Source organism: Nicotiana tomentosiformis, chromosome 2 (assembly GCF_000390325.3).
Source record: "Nicotiana tomentosiformis chromosome 2, ASM39032v3, whole genome shotgun sequence".
Lineage (NCBI taxonomy): Eukaryota > Viridiplantae > Streptophyta > Magnoliopsida > Solanales > Solanaceae > Nicotiana > Nicotiana tomentosiformis.
In genome coordinates this window covers 77,260,533-77,279,643 of record NC_090813.1, presented here as the reverse complement: position 1 = coordinate 77,279,643, position 19,111 = coordinate 77,260,533, and the positions used below count along the sequence as shown (strand labels likewise).

The 19,111-nt window shown below is 39.0% G+C and overlaps 1 protein-coding gene across 1 annotated transcript; it reads right to left on the bottom strand.

Annotated features, from left to right (window-relative positions):
* Nucleotides 1–12,939: 12,939 nt before the first annotated feature.
* Nucleotides 12,940–18,552, bottom strand: LOC108945861 (uncharacterized). The gene is made up of 2 exons (XM_070193613.1): nucleotides 18,414–18,552; nucleotides 12,940–15,248 (listed from the first exon to the last, which is right to left on the bottom strand). The coding sequence occupies exon 2, from the start codon at nucleotides 14,179–14,181 to the stop codon at nucleotides 12,940–12,942; it is 1,242 nt and encodes a 413-aa protein (XP_070049714.1). The 5' UTR covers nucleotides 14,182–15,248; nucleotides 18,414–18,552.
* Nucleotides 18,553–19,111: the final 559 nt, after the last annotated feature.

The window sequence follows — 19,111 nt, the reverse complement described above, 5'->3', positions numbered from 1 at the left end:
TCCAGATGTGAGCCCAAATCGAGCTCAGGGTCGAGGGCCATGATCGAAGCCTAGATCGAGCTCAGGGTCGAGGGCCACGATCAAAGGCATGATCGAGCCTAGAGTCGAGGGCCACGATCGAAGGCATGATCGAGCCCAGAGTCGAGGGCCACGATCGAAGGCATGATCGAGCCCAGGGTCGTTTCGAGAGTTATAACCTCGTTTTCCCCATTCCTACTTTTTTGTGTTTTCAGCTATATTATGTTATATCGGGTTAGCGAGTTCGAGTCCGAAAGAAACTCGGAGTGAAATGAGGCACTTAGTCTCATAATTGAAAATTTGAGTTAGAAAAGTGGACCGGATATGGACCTATGTGTAAACGACCTCGGATCTGAATTCTTATGATTCCAATAGCTCTGTATGGTGATTTTGGGTTTAGGAGCGTGTCCGGAATATTATTTGGAAGTCCGTAGAGGAATTAAGCTTGAAATGCCGAAAGTTTTATTTTTGAGAAGTTTGACCGGGGAGTTGACTTTTTGATATCGGGGCCGGAATCCAATTCTTAAAATTGGAATACCTCTGTTATGTCATTTAGGACTTATGTGCAAAATTTGAGGTCAATCGAACGTGATTTGATAGGTTCCGGAGTTGTTTGTAGAAATTAGAAATTTCAAAGTTCATTAGGCTTGAATTGGGGTGTAATTCATGGTTTTACCGTTGTTTGAGGTGATTTGAGGATTCGACTAAGTTCGTATGATGTTTTAGGACTTGTTGGTATATTTGGTTGAGGTCCCGAGGGCCTCGGATAAGTTTCGGATGGTTAACAGATCAAAAATTGAACTAGAACAGCTGCTACAATTTCCTTCTGTTGGAAATTGATTCTGCCCAGAAATCGAGCCCAGATGTGAGCCCAGATCGAGCCCAGAGTCGAGGGCCACGATCGAAGGCATGATCGAGCCCAGGGTCGAGGGTCACGGTCGAAGGTCGGGTCGAACTCATAATCGAGGGCCAGGATCGAGGGCCAGGATCGAGGTCCTCGATCGAAGACCAAGATCGAGGTTGAACCAAGGATGTCTGGGCAGAATTATAAAAACAGGGACTTCGTCCCATTTGCCATTTTTGACAAATTGGAGCTTGAGGAGAGGCGATTTTTGATATATTTTCAAGGAAAACTTGAGGTAAGTCCCTTGTGATCATTTCTACTCCATAATATTGAATTATCATCGAATAATCCGACTAGATTACATGATTTTGAGGTGTAAATCGGAGATTGGAACTTAGAAATTTGGAAATAAGATTTGTAGATTTGAGGGTCGAGTTGAGGTCGGATTTTGGTAAAATTGGTATAGGTAGACTCGTGGTTGAATGGGTTTTCAGATTTTGTAACTTTTGTCGAGTTTCGAGACGTGGGCCCCACGGGCGATCTTTGAGCTAATTTTTGGATTTTTATGGAAAAATCATTATTATCTTGTGGAATAAATTCCAATGAATTTTATTGACTAAAACGAATTATTTATGACCAGATTCGAGGCGTTTGGAGACCAATTCACGAGGAAAAGGCATAACAGAGTAAAAAAAAGTTTCACGTTTTGAGGTAAGTAACGATTATAAATCTAGTCCTGAGGGTATGAAACCCCGAATTTTTGTATCATTCTACTATTTTTAGTGACGCACATGCTAGGTGACGGGCGTGTGGGCGTGCACTGTTGGGGATTTGTGACTTGGTCCGCCCCGTAGCAACTCTAAAGTTGCATACTTTGTTGAAACCATTGATACTTATATGTTTTAGAAAGATTTTCTGTAAATTGGGCTAAATGCCATGTTTGGGCCTTGCGCCAATGCTGTTTGGACCCTTAGGGGCTGTTTCTTACCATCCTCTCACTGCTTTTGATTGAAAATCTATACTCAGTCATGTTTATACTTGTTTACCGCATAACTCAGTTTTATGACTCTATTTTGATGCATATAAATGTTTTGGGCCGAATGCCCTGTTTTACTGAAATGCCTGAGTGGCTTGATTTGTGAGGATGAGTGTGGATCGGGGCTGCCCGCCTGCAGCATACTTCATTATTATCGCACATGTGTTGTCCGTGCAGATTATAGCGCTTGGGATGAAGGAGCCTCTCCGGAGTCTGTACACACCCCCAGTGAGCGCAGGTACCTACTGAGTGCGAGTGCCAAGTGCTGAGTGACTGAGAGGCAATAGTGATTGTGAGGTATGCCCGAGTAGCAAGAGTGATTATGAGGTATGCCCGAGTGGCAAGAGTGATTGTGAGGTATGCCCGAGTGGCACGAGTGACTGTGAGGTTTGCCCGAGGGGCTGTATATGAGTGATGTTTTGCCTGAGGGGTTGTTTATGATTTCATCATTTTTTCTCACCTTTGCATTGAGCCTTTGTTTGAAAAGTTGTTGGAAAAATGTCTTTAAATGATTTTTACTGGAACTGGGTTTAAACGAGATGTTTGATTCAAATCCTGATTTTTAAGAGCATGTGGTATTTTACTGAGATTTCCTGAAATGAACGTTATATGCTTTATTGCTCGTCACTACTGCTCAGTCTTTATTTATTGTTGTTACTTACTGAATTGGCGTACTCACGTTACTCCTTGCACCTCGTGTGCAAATCCAGGTGTAGCTAGACACGGTAGCGATTATTGAGTGTTATGGTTGCAGATTTTCTTGGAGATAGCAAGGTAGCTGTTTGGCGATCGCAGCCCCTACTCTTCTCCCTCTTATCATCCTCTAGTTGTATTTAGCTATTTTTCGGGCTAAGTTAGCCTTGATATTGTTAGACAGATTGTAGTATATGCTCATGACTAGTGACACCCCGATGTCGGGCTTTTCTTTTCTGCACTTCTGTTTTTCTTTGATTTGAACTCTTTAAATGGAGGTTTTATGTTAAATAACCTTGAAATTATCTTTGAAATAAAAATATCGGTTTATTTTGGAAATGAGTCGGCTTGCCTAGTTCCACGATAGGCGTCATCACGATAGGGGTTAGTTTTGGGTCGTGACAGATTGGTATCAGAGCCTAGGTTACATAGGTCTCATGAGTCATGAGCGGGTTTAGTAGAGTCTTGCGGATCGGTACGGAGACGTCTGTACTTATCTTCAGGAGGCTGCAGAACCCTTAGGAAAATTTCACGTTCTTGTATTCTATCATGCGAAAATGATTCAGCTTGAGACATAACTCTTTGAATTCTTTCCACGTATCTCGTATGCGCACATGAGCGCTCGGTATCTGTTGTGCATCACTGGTTTGTGCTTCTATGAACGAGGTTCGAGATGTGTATTATGTGTTTTGGTGATGGGCTAGTCTGAAGGACTTGAGACAAGGTTTAAACCGTAGTTTTGGCTCGGTAGATTCAGTTGTAACCTATGCACTTGGACTCATATGTCCGATAATATCCCTACAAGTTGAATTGTGGCTCGATGAGCAGTGGAATGGCTTTGTGGTGAGTATAATGTAACTGGGGGAAGTGTTAAGACTATGTGAACGTGATGAGAAGTGTTTTCTTTAAATGTAAAGGAAGGCCATTGGGTGCTTGATTTTCGTTTTGATGCGACGTAGCGTCTCGAGTGTGAATGTTTTGAAGGATCTTTCACGTTGTTAATATTTGGGGCAAATTAAATTCTCATGTCTGTCAATGAGTTTGAACTCAAGAAGAGTAAGTGGTTGTGTAGTAATGGTGGTTGCGAATGGGTATTTTGATGTTGATGGCTCGGGAAAGATAATCTTTGAAGAGACTTAGAGTCGGTAACATTTTATTTGTTCAGGGGCGACAGAAATACATTTCGATTTGATGCAGCAGTTGGGTAGCAAAGTATGAGGGAAGACATGACGGGAAGTGTTTTGCGGTGGTTGAAGTACTAGCAGGTCAAGTAGAAGAAGTAGAGGTTGAGAAGTTTCTTAAAGGAGATGCTTTAACCGAAGTAAGAGTGGCAGCTTAGCATATGAATTCACTAGTAGGGTAGTCGTGCGCCTTGAGGAAGTGTAGAATGGTTTGGAATCGTGTTAATATGTGAATCAGCCTGCATACTCTATTTGGAGTGATGGTTAGTGTACAAAAAAAAGGGAGTATGTTTGAAATGAATAGAGGCGTGAAGATCTGATTATTGTGTCAAGTGCAATATGACTTGAGTTCGGAAGGTATTGTTGACGTACAGTTGATGTCAATAGGGAAAGTGCAGACTTATATAATGGTGGGCGAGCATGAACTCAGGAGAATTTACGAATTTCGTGGTCGTTGCACTCAGTGCAGTGACATTGGGAGATGTCGGTAAGGAATTCCACATGTGGGTTATCTCCTGTGTGCAGCTAGCGATGGCGTGATGTTGATGAAGCTTTTGTGAGGAATACTACTAGCTACCCGGTGGGAGGTCGCGTGTGTAATTTTGAATGGAGATTCAGAATGTTCATGAAAGGCTTAATAAAAGACTTCGAGAAGTCTGGCAGGTTAACGGTGCGAGACCTTGGTAATTGAGAAGGAGAAATCCTTACGGGTTCTAATTTTATATAATTGCAGCTTAAGGCTAAGTGGGGAGTCTGCTATCGATGAGTTGATTGCACGGTTATGGGTCGTATTAGTTTCGGTTTGGGGTATACCGGTGAATCAGTTATGACTTGCAGAGGTCGAGATCGAGGATGACTCGGGTAAAGAAACTTCTGGACACAAGTTGTATTACACCCTATGGTTATGTGATGACCATAAAACTAATTGAGTTTTTATTCACAGAGAATGTAGTGTACATGGAGCGGGAATTTGCTCGGTTGCGTAGGAGTGAGGGTTACTCTTTATTCCCTTGGGTGTTGATGTGCTAATAGGGCACATGTCGTTTCAGTCCGTTTGGTCGGTTAATTCGAGAATGGTTACATTGGATTCAAGATTTATAAATATGGCTAGAAAACTGGTAGTTGCATTGAACGGTGTTGAGACTCGTTGCATCTCATATCATTGTGAATTATGCATTTCAGTATCAAGAAGGTGAAGGAAACGGTTTTAGGTTCCTATAAAGTCTCTTCGGAGTAAGCATGTTTGGTTGTGGAACCTTTGGAATACATAAAAAGGATATTTGGCAGCTTATAAGCCTTAGGGCGGTGTGATTCTATGCTAGAGTTCGTGGGGACCAATTTTAGATAAGGATAGAAGTGTTCTAATAAGGAAATAAAATAGCAATTTGAAGGCAATTTGGAAAGGACTTGGGGAAATAGGACAGTTTGGAAGCAGGTTGGGGTAGCACAGTAATGGGTATGATCGGTTATTTGTGTACTTATGACGCGGCTAGTATCTACAGGTGCTTCGTGTAATTGCTCCCGGATTTGGCAACCTATGTGGCTTGGTGAAGTTAGAGGAATTCGGTTCAGATAGCTTGATTATATGCAAATGGATTTCAAAATATTCATGATGAGTTCTACCATGGTTTAAACCGGATAATTTCAACTGATGTACGGAGTGTGTTGTGTGTTATGATTCTCTCCTAGAAAGACGCAAGAAAGAGGTTTCTGACTAATAAGGTATGTAATTTGCTAGTGACTCAGAGTTGATAATGGAATTCTTATGCTTGTCACATGATGGCATAACAGATGTGGTGTGTTGTGCGGGAATAGGATTTACATGTACCAGGTCACAGTTCAGTTTTGAAGGGAAGGACATAAATTCTTAGGCAGCATGAACGGTTTTCGATGACTAGGTAAATGATATTACTATCTGGTATGGCTTGATGATAGTGTACATTTCAGAAGGGGCAGTGTGTTTTGATTTATGGGTACTTTGCTGGTATTGCAGCACTCTCCTGGTTGATCGATTGTTGATATTCAAATTTTTGCCAGGTGGCACGGAAGAAGTTTCAAAGTATTTCTCGTGGGAGGATTGAGTATGAGAGAGGTGTTAGGCATTCGGGCGGTGGAGGTGGAATCAAATAGGGTGATTCATGTGTTCTATGGAATTGAAGATTGGGAGTTCTCATGAGCAGATTGTTTCATGGGTGTGGACTGTGAAATTGTGGCCGGAGCTAGCCAGATGATAGAAAGTGTTATGATTCCTTCATTGTGGACTTTCGGAGGTTGTTTATCTATTGGTGGCTGACCATAGTTGATTCGGAACCCATTGGTAGGCCCAATTAGGATGTGTATTCTACACCGAGCCGGATTGATTAGCTCCATACTACTATTGTTGAAGGATGTACCATCCGGGGAAGGCCAATGTGGTGGCCGATGCTTTGAGTTGCCGGGCAGAGAGTTTGGGGAGTTTAGCATATCTTCCAGCAGTAGAGAGACCTTTGGCATTAGATGTTCATACCTTAGCAGACCAGCTTGTCATATTGGATATTTCGGAGCCTAGTTGGTATTGGCTTGTGTGGTCTCCAGGTCTTCTCTTTATGACCATATCAGGGAGCGTCAGTATGATGACCCTCACTTGCTCGTTCTTCAGGACAGGGTTCGGAGAGGTGATGCTAGGGATATGACTATTGGTGATGACGGGGTGTTGAAAATGTAGGGCCGAATATGTGTGCCTAATGTAGATGGGCTTCGAGAGCTGATTCTTGAGGAGGCCCACAGCTCGCGGTATTCCATCCATCCGGGTGTCGCGAAGATGTACCAGGATTTTGAGGCAGCACTATTGGTGGAGGCAGATGAAGAATGATATAGTTGGGTTTGTGGCTCGGTGTCTAAACTGTCTGCAGGTTAAGTATGAGCATCAGAGACCGGGTGGCTTGCTTCATAGGTTAGAGATCCCAAAGTGGAAGTGGGAGCGGATCACTATGGACTTTGTAGTTGGGCTCCTACGAACTTTGAGGAAGTTCGACGCTATTTGGGTTATTGTGGATTGGCTGACCAAGTCCGCGCAATTCATTCCATTTAGTACTACTTACTCTTCAGAGCGGTTGGCTGAAATTTACATCCGAGAGATCGTTCGCCTACATGGTGTCCTAGTTTCCATCATTTCAGATAGGGGTACTCAGTTCACATCGCAGTTTTAGAGGGCCGTGCAGCGAGAGTTAGGTACTCAGGTTGATTTAAGTACAACTTTTCACCCTCAGACGGACGGGCAGTCCGAGAGCACTATTCAGATATTGGAGGACATGTCGCGTGCTTGTGTCATTGACTTTGGGGGGTTCATGGGACCAGTTTCTGCCACTCGCGGAGTTCGCATATAACAACAATTATCAGTCGAGTATTCAGATGGCTCCGTACGAGGCTTTGTGGGAGGAGGTGTAGATCTCCGGTTGGATGGTTTGAACCGGGTGAGGCTAGGCTCTTAGGTACAGACTTGGTCCAGGACGCATTCGATAAGGTGAAATTAATTCAGGAGCGGCTTCGCACGGCGCAGTCCAGGCAGAAGAGCTACACGGATAGGAAGGTCCATGATGTGTCTTTTATGGCTGGGGAGAAGGTTTTGCTGAAGGTATCACCCATGAAGGGTGTTATGAGGTTTGGGAAGAGGGGCAAGTTGAGCCCCCAGTTCATTGGGCCTTTTGAGGTGCTTCAGAGGATAGGAAAGGTGGCTTATAAGCTTGCCTTGCCACCCAGCTTATTGAGTGTGCATCCAGTGTTTCATGTTTCCATGCTCCGGAAGTATATTGGAGATCCGTCCCAGGTTTTGGATTTCAGCACGGTCCAATTGGAGGGTGATATGACTTATGATGTGGAGCTGGTGGCTATTTTAGATCGGTAGGTTCGAAGGTTGAGGTTAAAGGATATAGCTTCAATGAAGGTGCAATGGAGAGGTCAGCCTATGGAGGAGGCCACCTGGGAGACCGAGCGGGAGATGCGGAGCAGATATCCACGCCTATTCGAGACTTCAGGTATATTTCTAGACCCATTCGAGGACGAATGAATGTTTAAGAGAGGGAGGATGTAACGACCCGGCCGGTCGTTTCGAGAGTTATAACCTCGTTTTCCCCTTTCCTACTTATTTTTGTGTTTTCAGCTATATTATGTTATATCGGGTTAGTGGGTTCGAGTCCGGAAGGAACTCAGAGTGAAATGAGACACTTAGTCTCAAAATTAAAAAATTAAGTTAGAAAAGTGGACCGGATATAGACCTATGTGTAAACGACCTCGGATTTGAATTTTTATGATTCCAATAGCTCCGTATGGTGATTTTGGGCTTAGGATCGTGTCCGGAATATTATTTGGAAGTCCGTAGAGGAATTAGGCTTGAAATGCCGAAAGTTTTATTTTTGAGAAGTTTGACCGGGGGTTGACTTTTTTATATCGGGGTCGGAATCCGAATCTGAAAATTGAAATACCTCTGTTATTTCATTTAGGACTTGTGTGCAAAATTTGAGGTCAATCGGACGTGATTTGATAGGTTCCGGAGTTGTTTGTAGAAATTAAAAATTTCAAAGTTCATTAGGCTTGAATTGGGGTGTAATTCATGGTTTTAGCATTGTTTGAGGTGATTTGAGGATTCGACTAAGTTCGTATGATGTTTAAGGACTTGTTGGTATATTTGGTTGAGGTCCCGAGGGCCTCGGGTGAGTTTCGGATGGTTAACCGATCAAATATTGAATTAGAACATCTACTGCAATTTCCTTCTGTTGGAAATTGCTTCTGCCCAGAAATCAAGCCCAGATGTGAGCCCAGATCGAGCTTAGGTTCAAGGGCCACGACCGAAGCCCAGATCGAGCTCAGGGTCGAGGGCCACGATCGAAGGCATGATCGAGCCCAGAGTCGAGGGCTACGATCGAAGGAATGATCGATCCCAGAGTCGAGGGCCACGATCGAAGGCATGATCGAGCCCAGGGTCGAGGGTCACGGTCGAAGGTCGGGTCGAAGTCATAATCGAGGGCCAGGATCGAGAACCAGGATCGAGGTCCTCGATCGAAGACCAAGATCGAGGCTGAACCGAGGATGTCTGGGCAGAATTATAAAAACAGGGACTTCGTCCCATTTGCCTTTTTTGACAAATTAGAGCTTGAGGAGAGGCGATTTTTGATATATTTTCAAGAAAAACTTGATGTAAGTACCTTGTGATCATTTCTACTCCATAATATTGAATTATCATCGAATAATCTAACTAGATTACATGATTTTGAGGTGTAAATCGGAGATTAGAACTTAGAATTTTGGAAATAAGATTTGTAGATTTGAGGGTCGAGTTGAGGTCGGATTTTGGTAAAATTGGTATGGGTAGACTCGTGGTTGAATGGGCTTTCGGATTTTATAACTTTTGTCGAGTTCCGAGACGTGGGCCCCACGGGCGATTTTTGAGCTAATTTTCAGATTTTTATGGAAAATTATTATTTTCTTATGGAATTAATTCCAATGAATTTTATTGACTGAAATAAATTATTTATGACCAAATTCGAGGCGTTTGGAGACCAATTCACGAGGAAAGGGCATTGCAGAATAAGAATTTCACAGCTTGAAGTAAGTAACAGTTTTAAATCTGGTCCTGAGGGTATTAAACCCCAGATTTTGGTATCATGTGATTATTTTGGAGGTGACGCACATGCTAGATGACGGGCGTGTGGGCGTGCACCGAGGGGATTGTGACTTGGTCCGTCTTGAGAAACTGTAAAGTTGAATAATTTGTTGTTAGCTATATGCTCTTTATGTGTTGACAAAATTTGACTGTAAATCATGTTAGAAATCATGCTTAGGCTATGTGATAGTACTGTTGGGACCCACAGAAATCGCGTACTTGTTGAATTGCCTGCTAAAAGCTATATGTACTCAGTCTCAGTTTTTACTTGTATATTTTATCTCAGTCTCTGTTATTATTATTGATACATCATATCATTGTTGTTTGGGCTGATTTCATGATTATTGAGAGCCCGAGAGACTGGAGAGATTTATGACTGAATGAGGCCGAGGGCCTGATTGTGAGATATTAATACTATAGCACGTGAGTTGGCCGTGCATATCCTTATATTATACTATAGCACGTGAGTTGGCCGTGCGGATCCAGATATTTTTATTGTGGCACGTAAGTTGGCTGTGCGGATCCAGATATTTATATTTTGGCACGTAAGTTATCCGTGCAGCACGTGAGTTGTCCGTACAGATTATAGCGCTTAGGATGTAGGAGCCCTTCCGCGGTCTGTACACCCCAAGTGAGCGCGGGTACCCATTGAGTGAGTGATGAGGGCTGGGAGCCCAGTGTGTGATTGTTGTCCTGAGAGGTTGTACTTGATTTCCATTTGTTGTTGCACTTAGTTACTATCTGTCATTGTTGTGAAATTTCTGAAAGATTGTTGATATACGGATTACATGAACAGGAACTGTATAAAAATTGATTTGACATTAAATTGCCAGATTTGATAGCATGTCTATTCTTTGTTGGGATTACTGAAAATGAACCATAACTGTGTAGCTCGTTACTATCTTCAGTTCCTTATTTATTATTATTACTTGCTGAGTTGGTTGTACTCATACTACACCCTGCACTTCATGTGCAGATCCAGGTATTTCCTGACATAGCGAGCATTGATCCTTTCGAGTGGTTGATTTTCAGAAGATTTTGAGGTAGCTGCCGTATTCCGCAGACCTTGTCTCTCCTTCTCTATCTCTTTGTTTACTGTATTTGGTCTCATACTATTATAGACTATATTTTTCAGACTTGTATTCATATTAGATGCTCATGTACTCAGTGACACCAGGTTTTGGGAAGTGTTTGTATTATATTTAAATATTATATTTTCAAACTTGAGAGAAATTGTGGTTTATTAAGATTTTTGGCTTGCCTAGTATTGAGATAGGTGTCATCACGAAGGGTGAGATTTTGGGTCGTGATAGTTTACTACTAACAATAATTACCATCTGTTGATTCAGCTGCTTATTTATAATATAGCAAATGAAAGCCATCATCTAATATAATATCTAATAAAGAAGCATTACCTGAATCGTCATTATGTTGAATCTCAGTGCCACCATCAGAATTATTCAACTCATTAGATTGACCATCATCTGCTTGGGCGTCAGAGTAGTTCTGACTATCCATCAACTGCTCAATATATGGCTGGGCTCTAGAGTAGTTTTGACCATCCATCAAGTGCGCAATATAAGGTCTCACATCTTCATCATAATCTTGTTCAATTATCAATCGATTGTGACCTCTAGTTTGCATAGTTCCTTTTCCAAAATAAAGAAATTATCTAGATGCATTAAGTTATACTTGTACCAAATTAACTCCAACCAATCAGCAGGTTACACACAAAATAGGAGGAAACATCGCCCTCATCTCAAGCTGTGAAAAAAATGAATAGCAATTCGTGCACACAAATAAAGCCTTGCGACAGAGATAGTTAAAGAGATAAAAAGTATTGATGCACCAGAAAAAACTATTGTCCAACGATAATAACACCTTAGCATATTGCAATACAATGGCTACAATCAGCAAAATATAAGTAAAAGAAAGCACAAAGAATTGACTCAAATCAACCAATACAAACATGGAAAATCCATAGCCGACTAACATGTGTCTTCTATAAAATGACTCAAATTGAAAGCAAAAAAAGTATATTTATTCAAATTTCTGCAGTAAAAAAATCACAAGAAGTTCTTAAATAACACTTGCAAGAAAAATATTCTATAAGTTTCACTTATCTTATTCAGGATCATATTCATTTTCATTGTCATTTCCTCCCTCAACACTAGCTTTACCATCATTTGGAGAATCTTGAGAATGTATGTTTGTATCAATTACTATCCCATCGACACAACCTCTTACCCAATCATTATACTCATCTTCTGGAACACGATTATTTTCTAAGAGAGCCAAGTCAGTGGCATCACTCTGCATTGATGACTCAAACTGCAAACTATTTTCTCTCCCATATTAAAAATATCTCGAGGTTTAATTAACCTAGGGACAAACTATTCATGATCTTTAGGATCTTGTACAAATATTACTTGTTGAGCTTGCTCTGCAAAAATAAAGGGCTCATGACATTCTCGATCGCCAAAGTCTGTTAGGCGTGAGAAATTCACAAGTGTGAAACCCAAGTCATCTTCCTTAACTCCTCTACCTTTGGTTATATCAACCCAATCACACTTAAATAAGACAACCTTAAATTCTTCATAGTAGTTTAACTCCACAATATCATTCAATCTGCCATAATATGTGATATTTGCAGACTTTGGAGTATTGTCACTTGTACTTGCATAACTTTCAGTCTTTGAAACGACCATAATACTACTATTTTGTGTCACCTTAAATTCTTCACTTTGCTTCGTTCGAAATTGATACCCGTTATTTACATCGAACGCATGAAATCTTTTCGCAATGTAACTCGGCCCTTGTGCAAGTACTTTAACATTCTTTAAGATGTTAGATGTGGCTTCAAGCTCCTTTATCTAACTAAATAAAAGATACAACTATAAATATGGATATTTGTACAAGGACAATAATTTAACGTAACCCATTGACTTAGTCCTACTACTTACTTGCTCCTTGAACCACTCATGAAATGTATCGAAATACACACGATCAAGTTGATGTTGAGTCAAACGACGCTTACGATGTGATCTCTTGATTTCAGCAATATGTTTCCTATTCATGTAACTCGCATATATTAATTTTGTTATCAATTAAGTAATATACATATATTAAATAATAGATATAACACTTACTTTTTATAATTCTCAACCACTTCTGACTCGCAATTGAAAAGCACATGTCGATGTGCTTGCAACCTTGTTTTCTCATCCAACTCAAATACATCTACTCCACCGTACGACTCCCCAACAGTTGGAAAAAGACATTTTTCTTTACTAATCTCATGTTCAATCATTTTCTTGAACAATAAGACCTTGAATCTCCACCTTCCAAATATCGTGAGCAAAATGCCATACACTCATTTGCTATGTATGCTTATGCTATCGAACCTTCTGGACATGCACGATTACGAACATATGATTTTAAAGTACCCAAATACCTATGGAATAAAATAATGGTATTAGTTTGATATTATAATATTTAACAACTAAATATATATAATTAAGTTTCAGTGTTATTCTTCATATCTCTCAATTGGGTACATCCAGCGACAATGTACCGGCCCCGCATGTTTAGCCTCAGTTGCCAAGTGAATTATCAAATGTATCATAACAGTAAAGAATCCTGGGAGGAAAAGTTTCTCCATAGTAGACAAAGTTTCTGAAATTTTTTCTTCAAGTAACTTTAACTCTTCTACTTTTAGTTCTTTGCTACATAGAACACGAAAGAATGTGCATAGTTCAATTAAAATGGAACTAACTCTTTTATCTACTGATCTCCGCAAGGCAAGGGGAAGAAGTTCTTGCATTATAACATGACAATCATGAGTTTTTAACCCATATATCTTTCGTTTGCGAATGCAGCGTGAGATATTAGACGCATAGCCATCTGGAAACTTGGCATTTTGTAGTACTTCATAAAACAACTCTTTTTCTTTTTGAGACATTGTGAAAAAAGTAGGAGGAAGATATGCTTTCCCACTAGCTCGATATTGAGGCCATAAACTAGGTCTTATTTTCATCTCCTTCAAGTCCAATCGAGCTTCTAAGTTATCTTTAGACTTTTTACCAAGATCCAATAATGTATAAATTAAGTTATCACACACATTCTTTTCTATGTGCATCACATTAAGATTATGGCGCACCAAGTTAGACTTCCAATAAGGAAGATCGAAAAAAATACTCCTCTTTCTCCATGTGTTTTTCATCACTCCACTTACCGCTTTACTCGACTGGCCGAGAGTAAATTTTATATCTTTAACTTGATTCAACACTATTGACCCAGATACTGGACAAGGTGCAAGTCTTGTTTCTTTAGTACCATCAAACGATTTTGCATCATTCCGATATTTGTGTCCTGACTTCAAGAAGCGTCGATACCCCATGTAACAAAACTTTCTGCCGTGTGTGAGCCTTCTAAATTGAGTGTTTATGTTACAAGAAGGGCATGCAAACCGACCATAAGTGCACCATCCAGAGAGAGTACCATATGCTGGAAAATCATTTATAGTCCACATGAGAGCTGCTCGAATTTGAAATATCTCCTTAGCAGAGGCATCATATGTTTCTGTCCCATCATCCCATAATTCATTTAACTCTTTTATTAAAGGTTGCAAAAAGACATCAATATTATTGCCAGGAGCTTTTGGTCCAGGAATAAGTAAGGACAAAATGAAGAACTCTTGTTTCATGCACATCCATGGTGGAAGATTATATGGCATTAAAATCACTGGCCATGTACTGTGTACAGTTCGCATTGTGCCAAATGGATTAAACCCATCAGAAGTTAATCCTAGGCGCACATTGCGAGGATCTCCAGCAAATTCGTTATATTTACTATCAAAATTTTTCCAAGCTTCAGAATCTGCAGGATGCCGTAGAACTCCATCTTTGTTGCGCTCTTCATGATGTCATTGCATTGCTTTAGAAGCTTCTGAAGACATAAACAATCTCTGTACCCTTGGTTTTAAAGGAAAATATCTTAGAACCTTGGCTGGAATTTTTCTAGCATTATTTTTCCATCTAGAAGCCCCACAAACTTTGCATTTATTAACATTCTTATTAGCAAACTCTTTCCTAAAAAGCATGCAATCGTTAGGACAAGCATGAATTTTTTCATACTTTAAGCCCAAGCCTTCAACTATCTTTTTGGTCTCATAGAAAGAAGGAGGCAATTTTTCTCCTTCAGGAAGCGCATCTTTCAATAGTACAAGCAAAGAATTAAAAGATTCATTTGACCATTTGAACATGCATTTTATATGATACATATGCAGCAAAAAGGACAGTTTGCTAAACTTCTTACATCCAGGATATAGTTCTTCATTTGCCTCCTTCATGAGCCGTTCAAATTTATCCACCTCTGGATGAGATTGATTTCCAGATGGATGAGCAGTATTCTCTTGTATGTTTTGCTACTTGCCACCACTTTCACTAATGTCAGTATCCATGAACTGTGTAACACCTCCAAATGCATCATGTATCATTCCTCGCATATCATCGCCCCTAGAGTTGACTGGTTGCGGTTATTTTCTCCAGCATTGTTTGATCCCGTTAGAGACTCCCCATGACAAAACCAAGTATCATATGACGGTATAATACCATTAATCACAAGATGATCATATATTGTAGCCCGATTTACTTGATGGATAGACACACACTCCGTACAAGGACATGCAATTTTTTCTCCAGGTCGTTTTCCAGAAAAGGCATGATTTAAAAAATCCTCTACTCCATCCAAATATTCTTTACTAACTCTATCACAATACATCTTTTATTTCTAGGATTGTCCATGACATTCAAGATATTCCTTTCTTTTATGTAATTACTGCAAGAGCTACATATTTGTTAGTAAAAAGGAGAAATTAATCAAAAAGATAGTTCAAAATAAAATAACCATCCTATTAGTAGGTAATTCCATAGCTCAAAGATATCATTTTAACAATTGAAACTATCAAACACAAATCTACTAAAACTATCATTTTAACCATTAAACTATTAAACAGTTAAACTATTTTAACAATTGGTTCATAAATCTTTTAAGAATAGAATTATTAAAGTTATATTTTATAGAAGAACCATATATCATATATTTTAAAATTTTCAAAACTTACTACTCATATTTGTTGAATATCCAGATATATACTCCATTTTTACCAATTTAGTTTTAGCTCTTTTGTTTATTGAGCGTCAGTTTAACTAGTTCTAAAGCTAAATGGAATATAAGTTAGTTTATATATTAAAAGTATACAATTATAAATTAAAAAGCCAATATAATTGCGATAAAATCATCCATCTAAAGTTTAAGTTAAAGACTACTTAAACCAAACATGATAAGAATGTGACAGAGTAAATAAACTTGAAAAATTCAATAGATTATGCAAAGCCTAAAAGGGTGTGAACTTTTTTAATAATAAGACGATGATTGCAGTGATATGGGGCTACTACATAGGGGGCTCAATCGATATGGAATATTTTGCAATTTATAAACAGATCATAGTCATCATAGTATAAACATGTAAATGAGGAAGAAATCTAGCCAAAGACAACTTGCCAATTTTTACTATATTGGTTCATAAAAATTTTAACAATGGAATTATTAAACTTATAAATTATACAAATTTTTAAGGCTGGACATTCTGACTATAACTACCAAGAAACTAATGGGTACTGAATGTCGAAGGATTCTATATATTGCTAACAACCTAAGTTGTTTCTTAACAAACGAATGAATTATTGTGGTTGAGAGTCCTATTGGCTATTGAGCTTTTAGATGATGAAAAGTAGCCTTAGAAAACATACAGAGGAACCAATTCACAAAACGATACCAGAACAGAGGAGGAAACAATTCAATCAATCGACTATCAATCTAACAGCAGCCAGATATCACAAACGACTTAGCAAAAACAGAAAAAGCTATACTTTCACAAATTATTACTAAGTTGTAGTTCATTCATATGCTACAAATTAATAGTATTATTTAAAAGGTGATATGGTAATGAGTTACACGAGAATTGAGATTTAAACCATATGCTACCCAAGTATAGTTGAGAAAACAAAATGAAATCAACTCAACCATTATATGTATCAACCTTTCATACTTCAGTTGGTGATCAAATCCTTACCCTTTCTAGATTTTATTTTATTTTTTTGTTACTTAGTCAAAGTTACAACATTATAACAGACTAACTATAGTAATATAAACGCATTTGGTAATATATGATTCTGTCTAAATACTATGTATACAATAAATAATACTCCAGTAAGTAGCCTAACGCGTAGACACATTCTCCTTTGGCATCTCATCATCACTGCCCTCTAACATTCTCTTGGTGATATCAACGTCAACTGTTGGTCCGTATGCCCAGCTACAAACCATAAAATACACCAGATTTAAAGCTGTCATAATAGCAAGAAGCCAGTAGTAATTCTCATAATGACCCTTGTTGATATTGCTTGAAATCCAAATTTCTTTCCCTTCTCCTTTAGTAAGTTTATCCACAAAGCTAAAGATCACGCTTGCCAACAGATTTGCTGCAGCCGCTCCTAATCCAAACAGAGCAGATGCAAGACTTGACATATTCTTAGGCAGCTCAGAGTAATAGAACTCTGTTTGGCCAATTGCACTGAATGCCTCAGCTATACCATTTAAACTATGTTGTATAATGAGCCACATTGCGGACATTGCTACCAACCCGTTGGGTTGTTCAACAGCCCTTGGCTTATTGCTCTTCTTGTTTGAACATGTTCCACGATACCAGAGACTAACATGGATATGCAAGAGATGAATATGCCAATTCCTATTCTTTCTATAGGTCTAAGCCTTACTTGTCTTCCTTTGATTTTAGATGCCAATGGAATGAGCATGCGGTCATAGATAAGTATCCAAATTGTTGTAGTTCATTCATAGTATTTAAGGTCATATTATTACTAAAAGATCCACTCGCACATCGAGCTCCGAGCTAACAAAATGCATATCATTACCTTCAAATAGTCAAACAGAATGAGACTTTGAACCAAAACGTGGCGCCTAAAACTAGGATATTTTAGCTGAGACTAAAACAACGATCAGAAATAATATGCCATTAAATTTGCTGCTCCATTATACTTTAGAAGAGCTTTCTAAATTGAGAAATGTTCCCATACCTCGAGACCCATAAGTTTACTGCTTGTAAGATATTTTATGTTAAAGGTTGTCATTATATGAATTCGAATAAGTCGTCATTCCTTACCATGATGACAGAAAAGAAACAAAAATACTACAAGACAAGTTGCTTAGTCGACAGTGACAAAGTTCCAGTTTGGATTAATTTATAGTCAGCCTTTCGGATACAAAATACCATTACGCACCTAACTGTAATATAAAAGACCAAAGCCTCTTAAATATTTTGCTTTCTACAATTGCTTCCTGAAGACTGAAGAGTAGCCTAAAATGCAACTAGAAAAGGAAGCAGATAGGAAGCAGATCATGTCCAAACGTGTCGTCTTGTGCTTTACACTTATAATACTCTGTCACAGATGTTTGTTTTCTTTCAGTAAACACTCTGTTTGCTTATTACAATATTTAAAACCGCATCATTGTACTATGCAATAGACAATAAGGTTGCCGTTTCAGAGTTGGGATGAATCAATGTCTTCAAACACTATCAAAGTGATCAAACGAGAGTTTGTTGGAAAAGGCAACGCCAATTTAAACAATCAAGCATTATCAATCAATTGTAAATAAATCTATATAAACAATCGAGCAGCATCAATCCACTGTAAAACAATCCATATAATCAATCGAGCAGCATCAAGCATCAATCCATTGTACATCAATCCAAATAAACAATCGAGCAGCATCAATCCACTGTAAATCGATCAATCCATATAAAAAATCGAGCAGCATCAATCAAAAATCTATTGCAAAACGATTGCAAGCAACCAATTTAACAGGGGAAGAAGAGAAATTAACAGGGGAAGAAGAGAAGGTTACAGGAACGAGAGAACTTACCTGGAAAAGAATCGACGACGAGGTAACTGGAATTGACGCAGCAGCAATTTAGGTTTTCCTATTCAATTGACGGTATCCCTTTCTATTAAAGGGAAATATGTTTTCCTAGTTCCTACACGTTTCTAATTGGAGGGAACGATAAATCTCGTCCAAAATATTTGGAGGGAAGGATGTTTTTCTTTTTGTGGGGAGGAAAAAGTTAAAATAATAAAAAATTAAGTTCAATTAGTAATTTTTAGTGGTAATTATATCTTTATTGCCGGTAAAAGGATATCTTTTACTGGCTAATGTTCATGTGCCGCTAATTTTTCAGCTTAAAGAATTTATTAGCAACAATTGCCTTATTGCCGCTAAAAGTCTTTTTTGTAGTAGTGCATAAACAAGCAACGGTATCAACAAAGCATGGTGTAAGCCTAAATCTATCCGGACATAAGCATGAATAGTAGCTACGCACGGACTCTCGTCACATCGTGCGTACGTAGCCCCCAAAAATAGAAGTATATATTGATTAAGTTCACCTATGGGGTTAATTCCCTCTTACAAGATTAGAAAAGAGACTTACCTCGTCTCAATGCCTACTTTCTGGTCTAAGGTTGTGCTCAAACCTCAAATTTGGCTCCAAACGACTCGAAACTAGTCAAATATTATATAAATTAATCAATTTATGCTCAAAAGTTCATATCCCAACTATTAAAGTG

Bases quoted from the DNA above. Each gene is read 5' to 3' on its own strand.
- LOC108945861 (XM_070193613.1), bottom strand. From the start codon at position 14,181: ATGCGAACTGTACACAGTACATGGCCAGTGATTTTAATGCCATATAAT.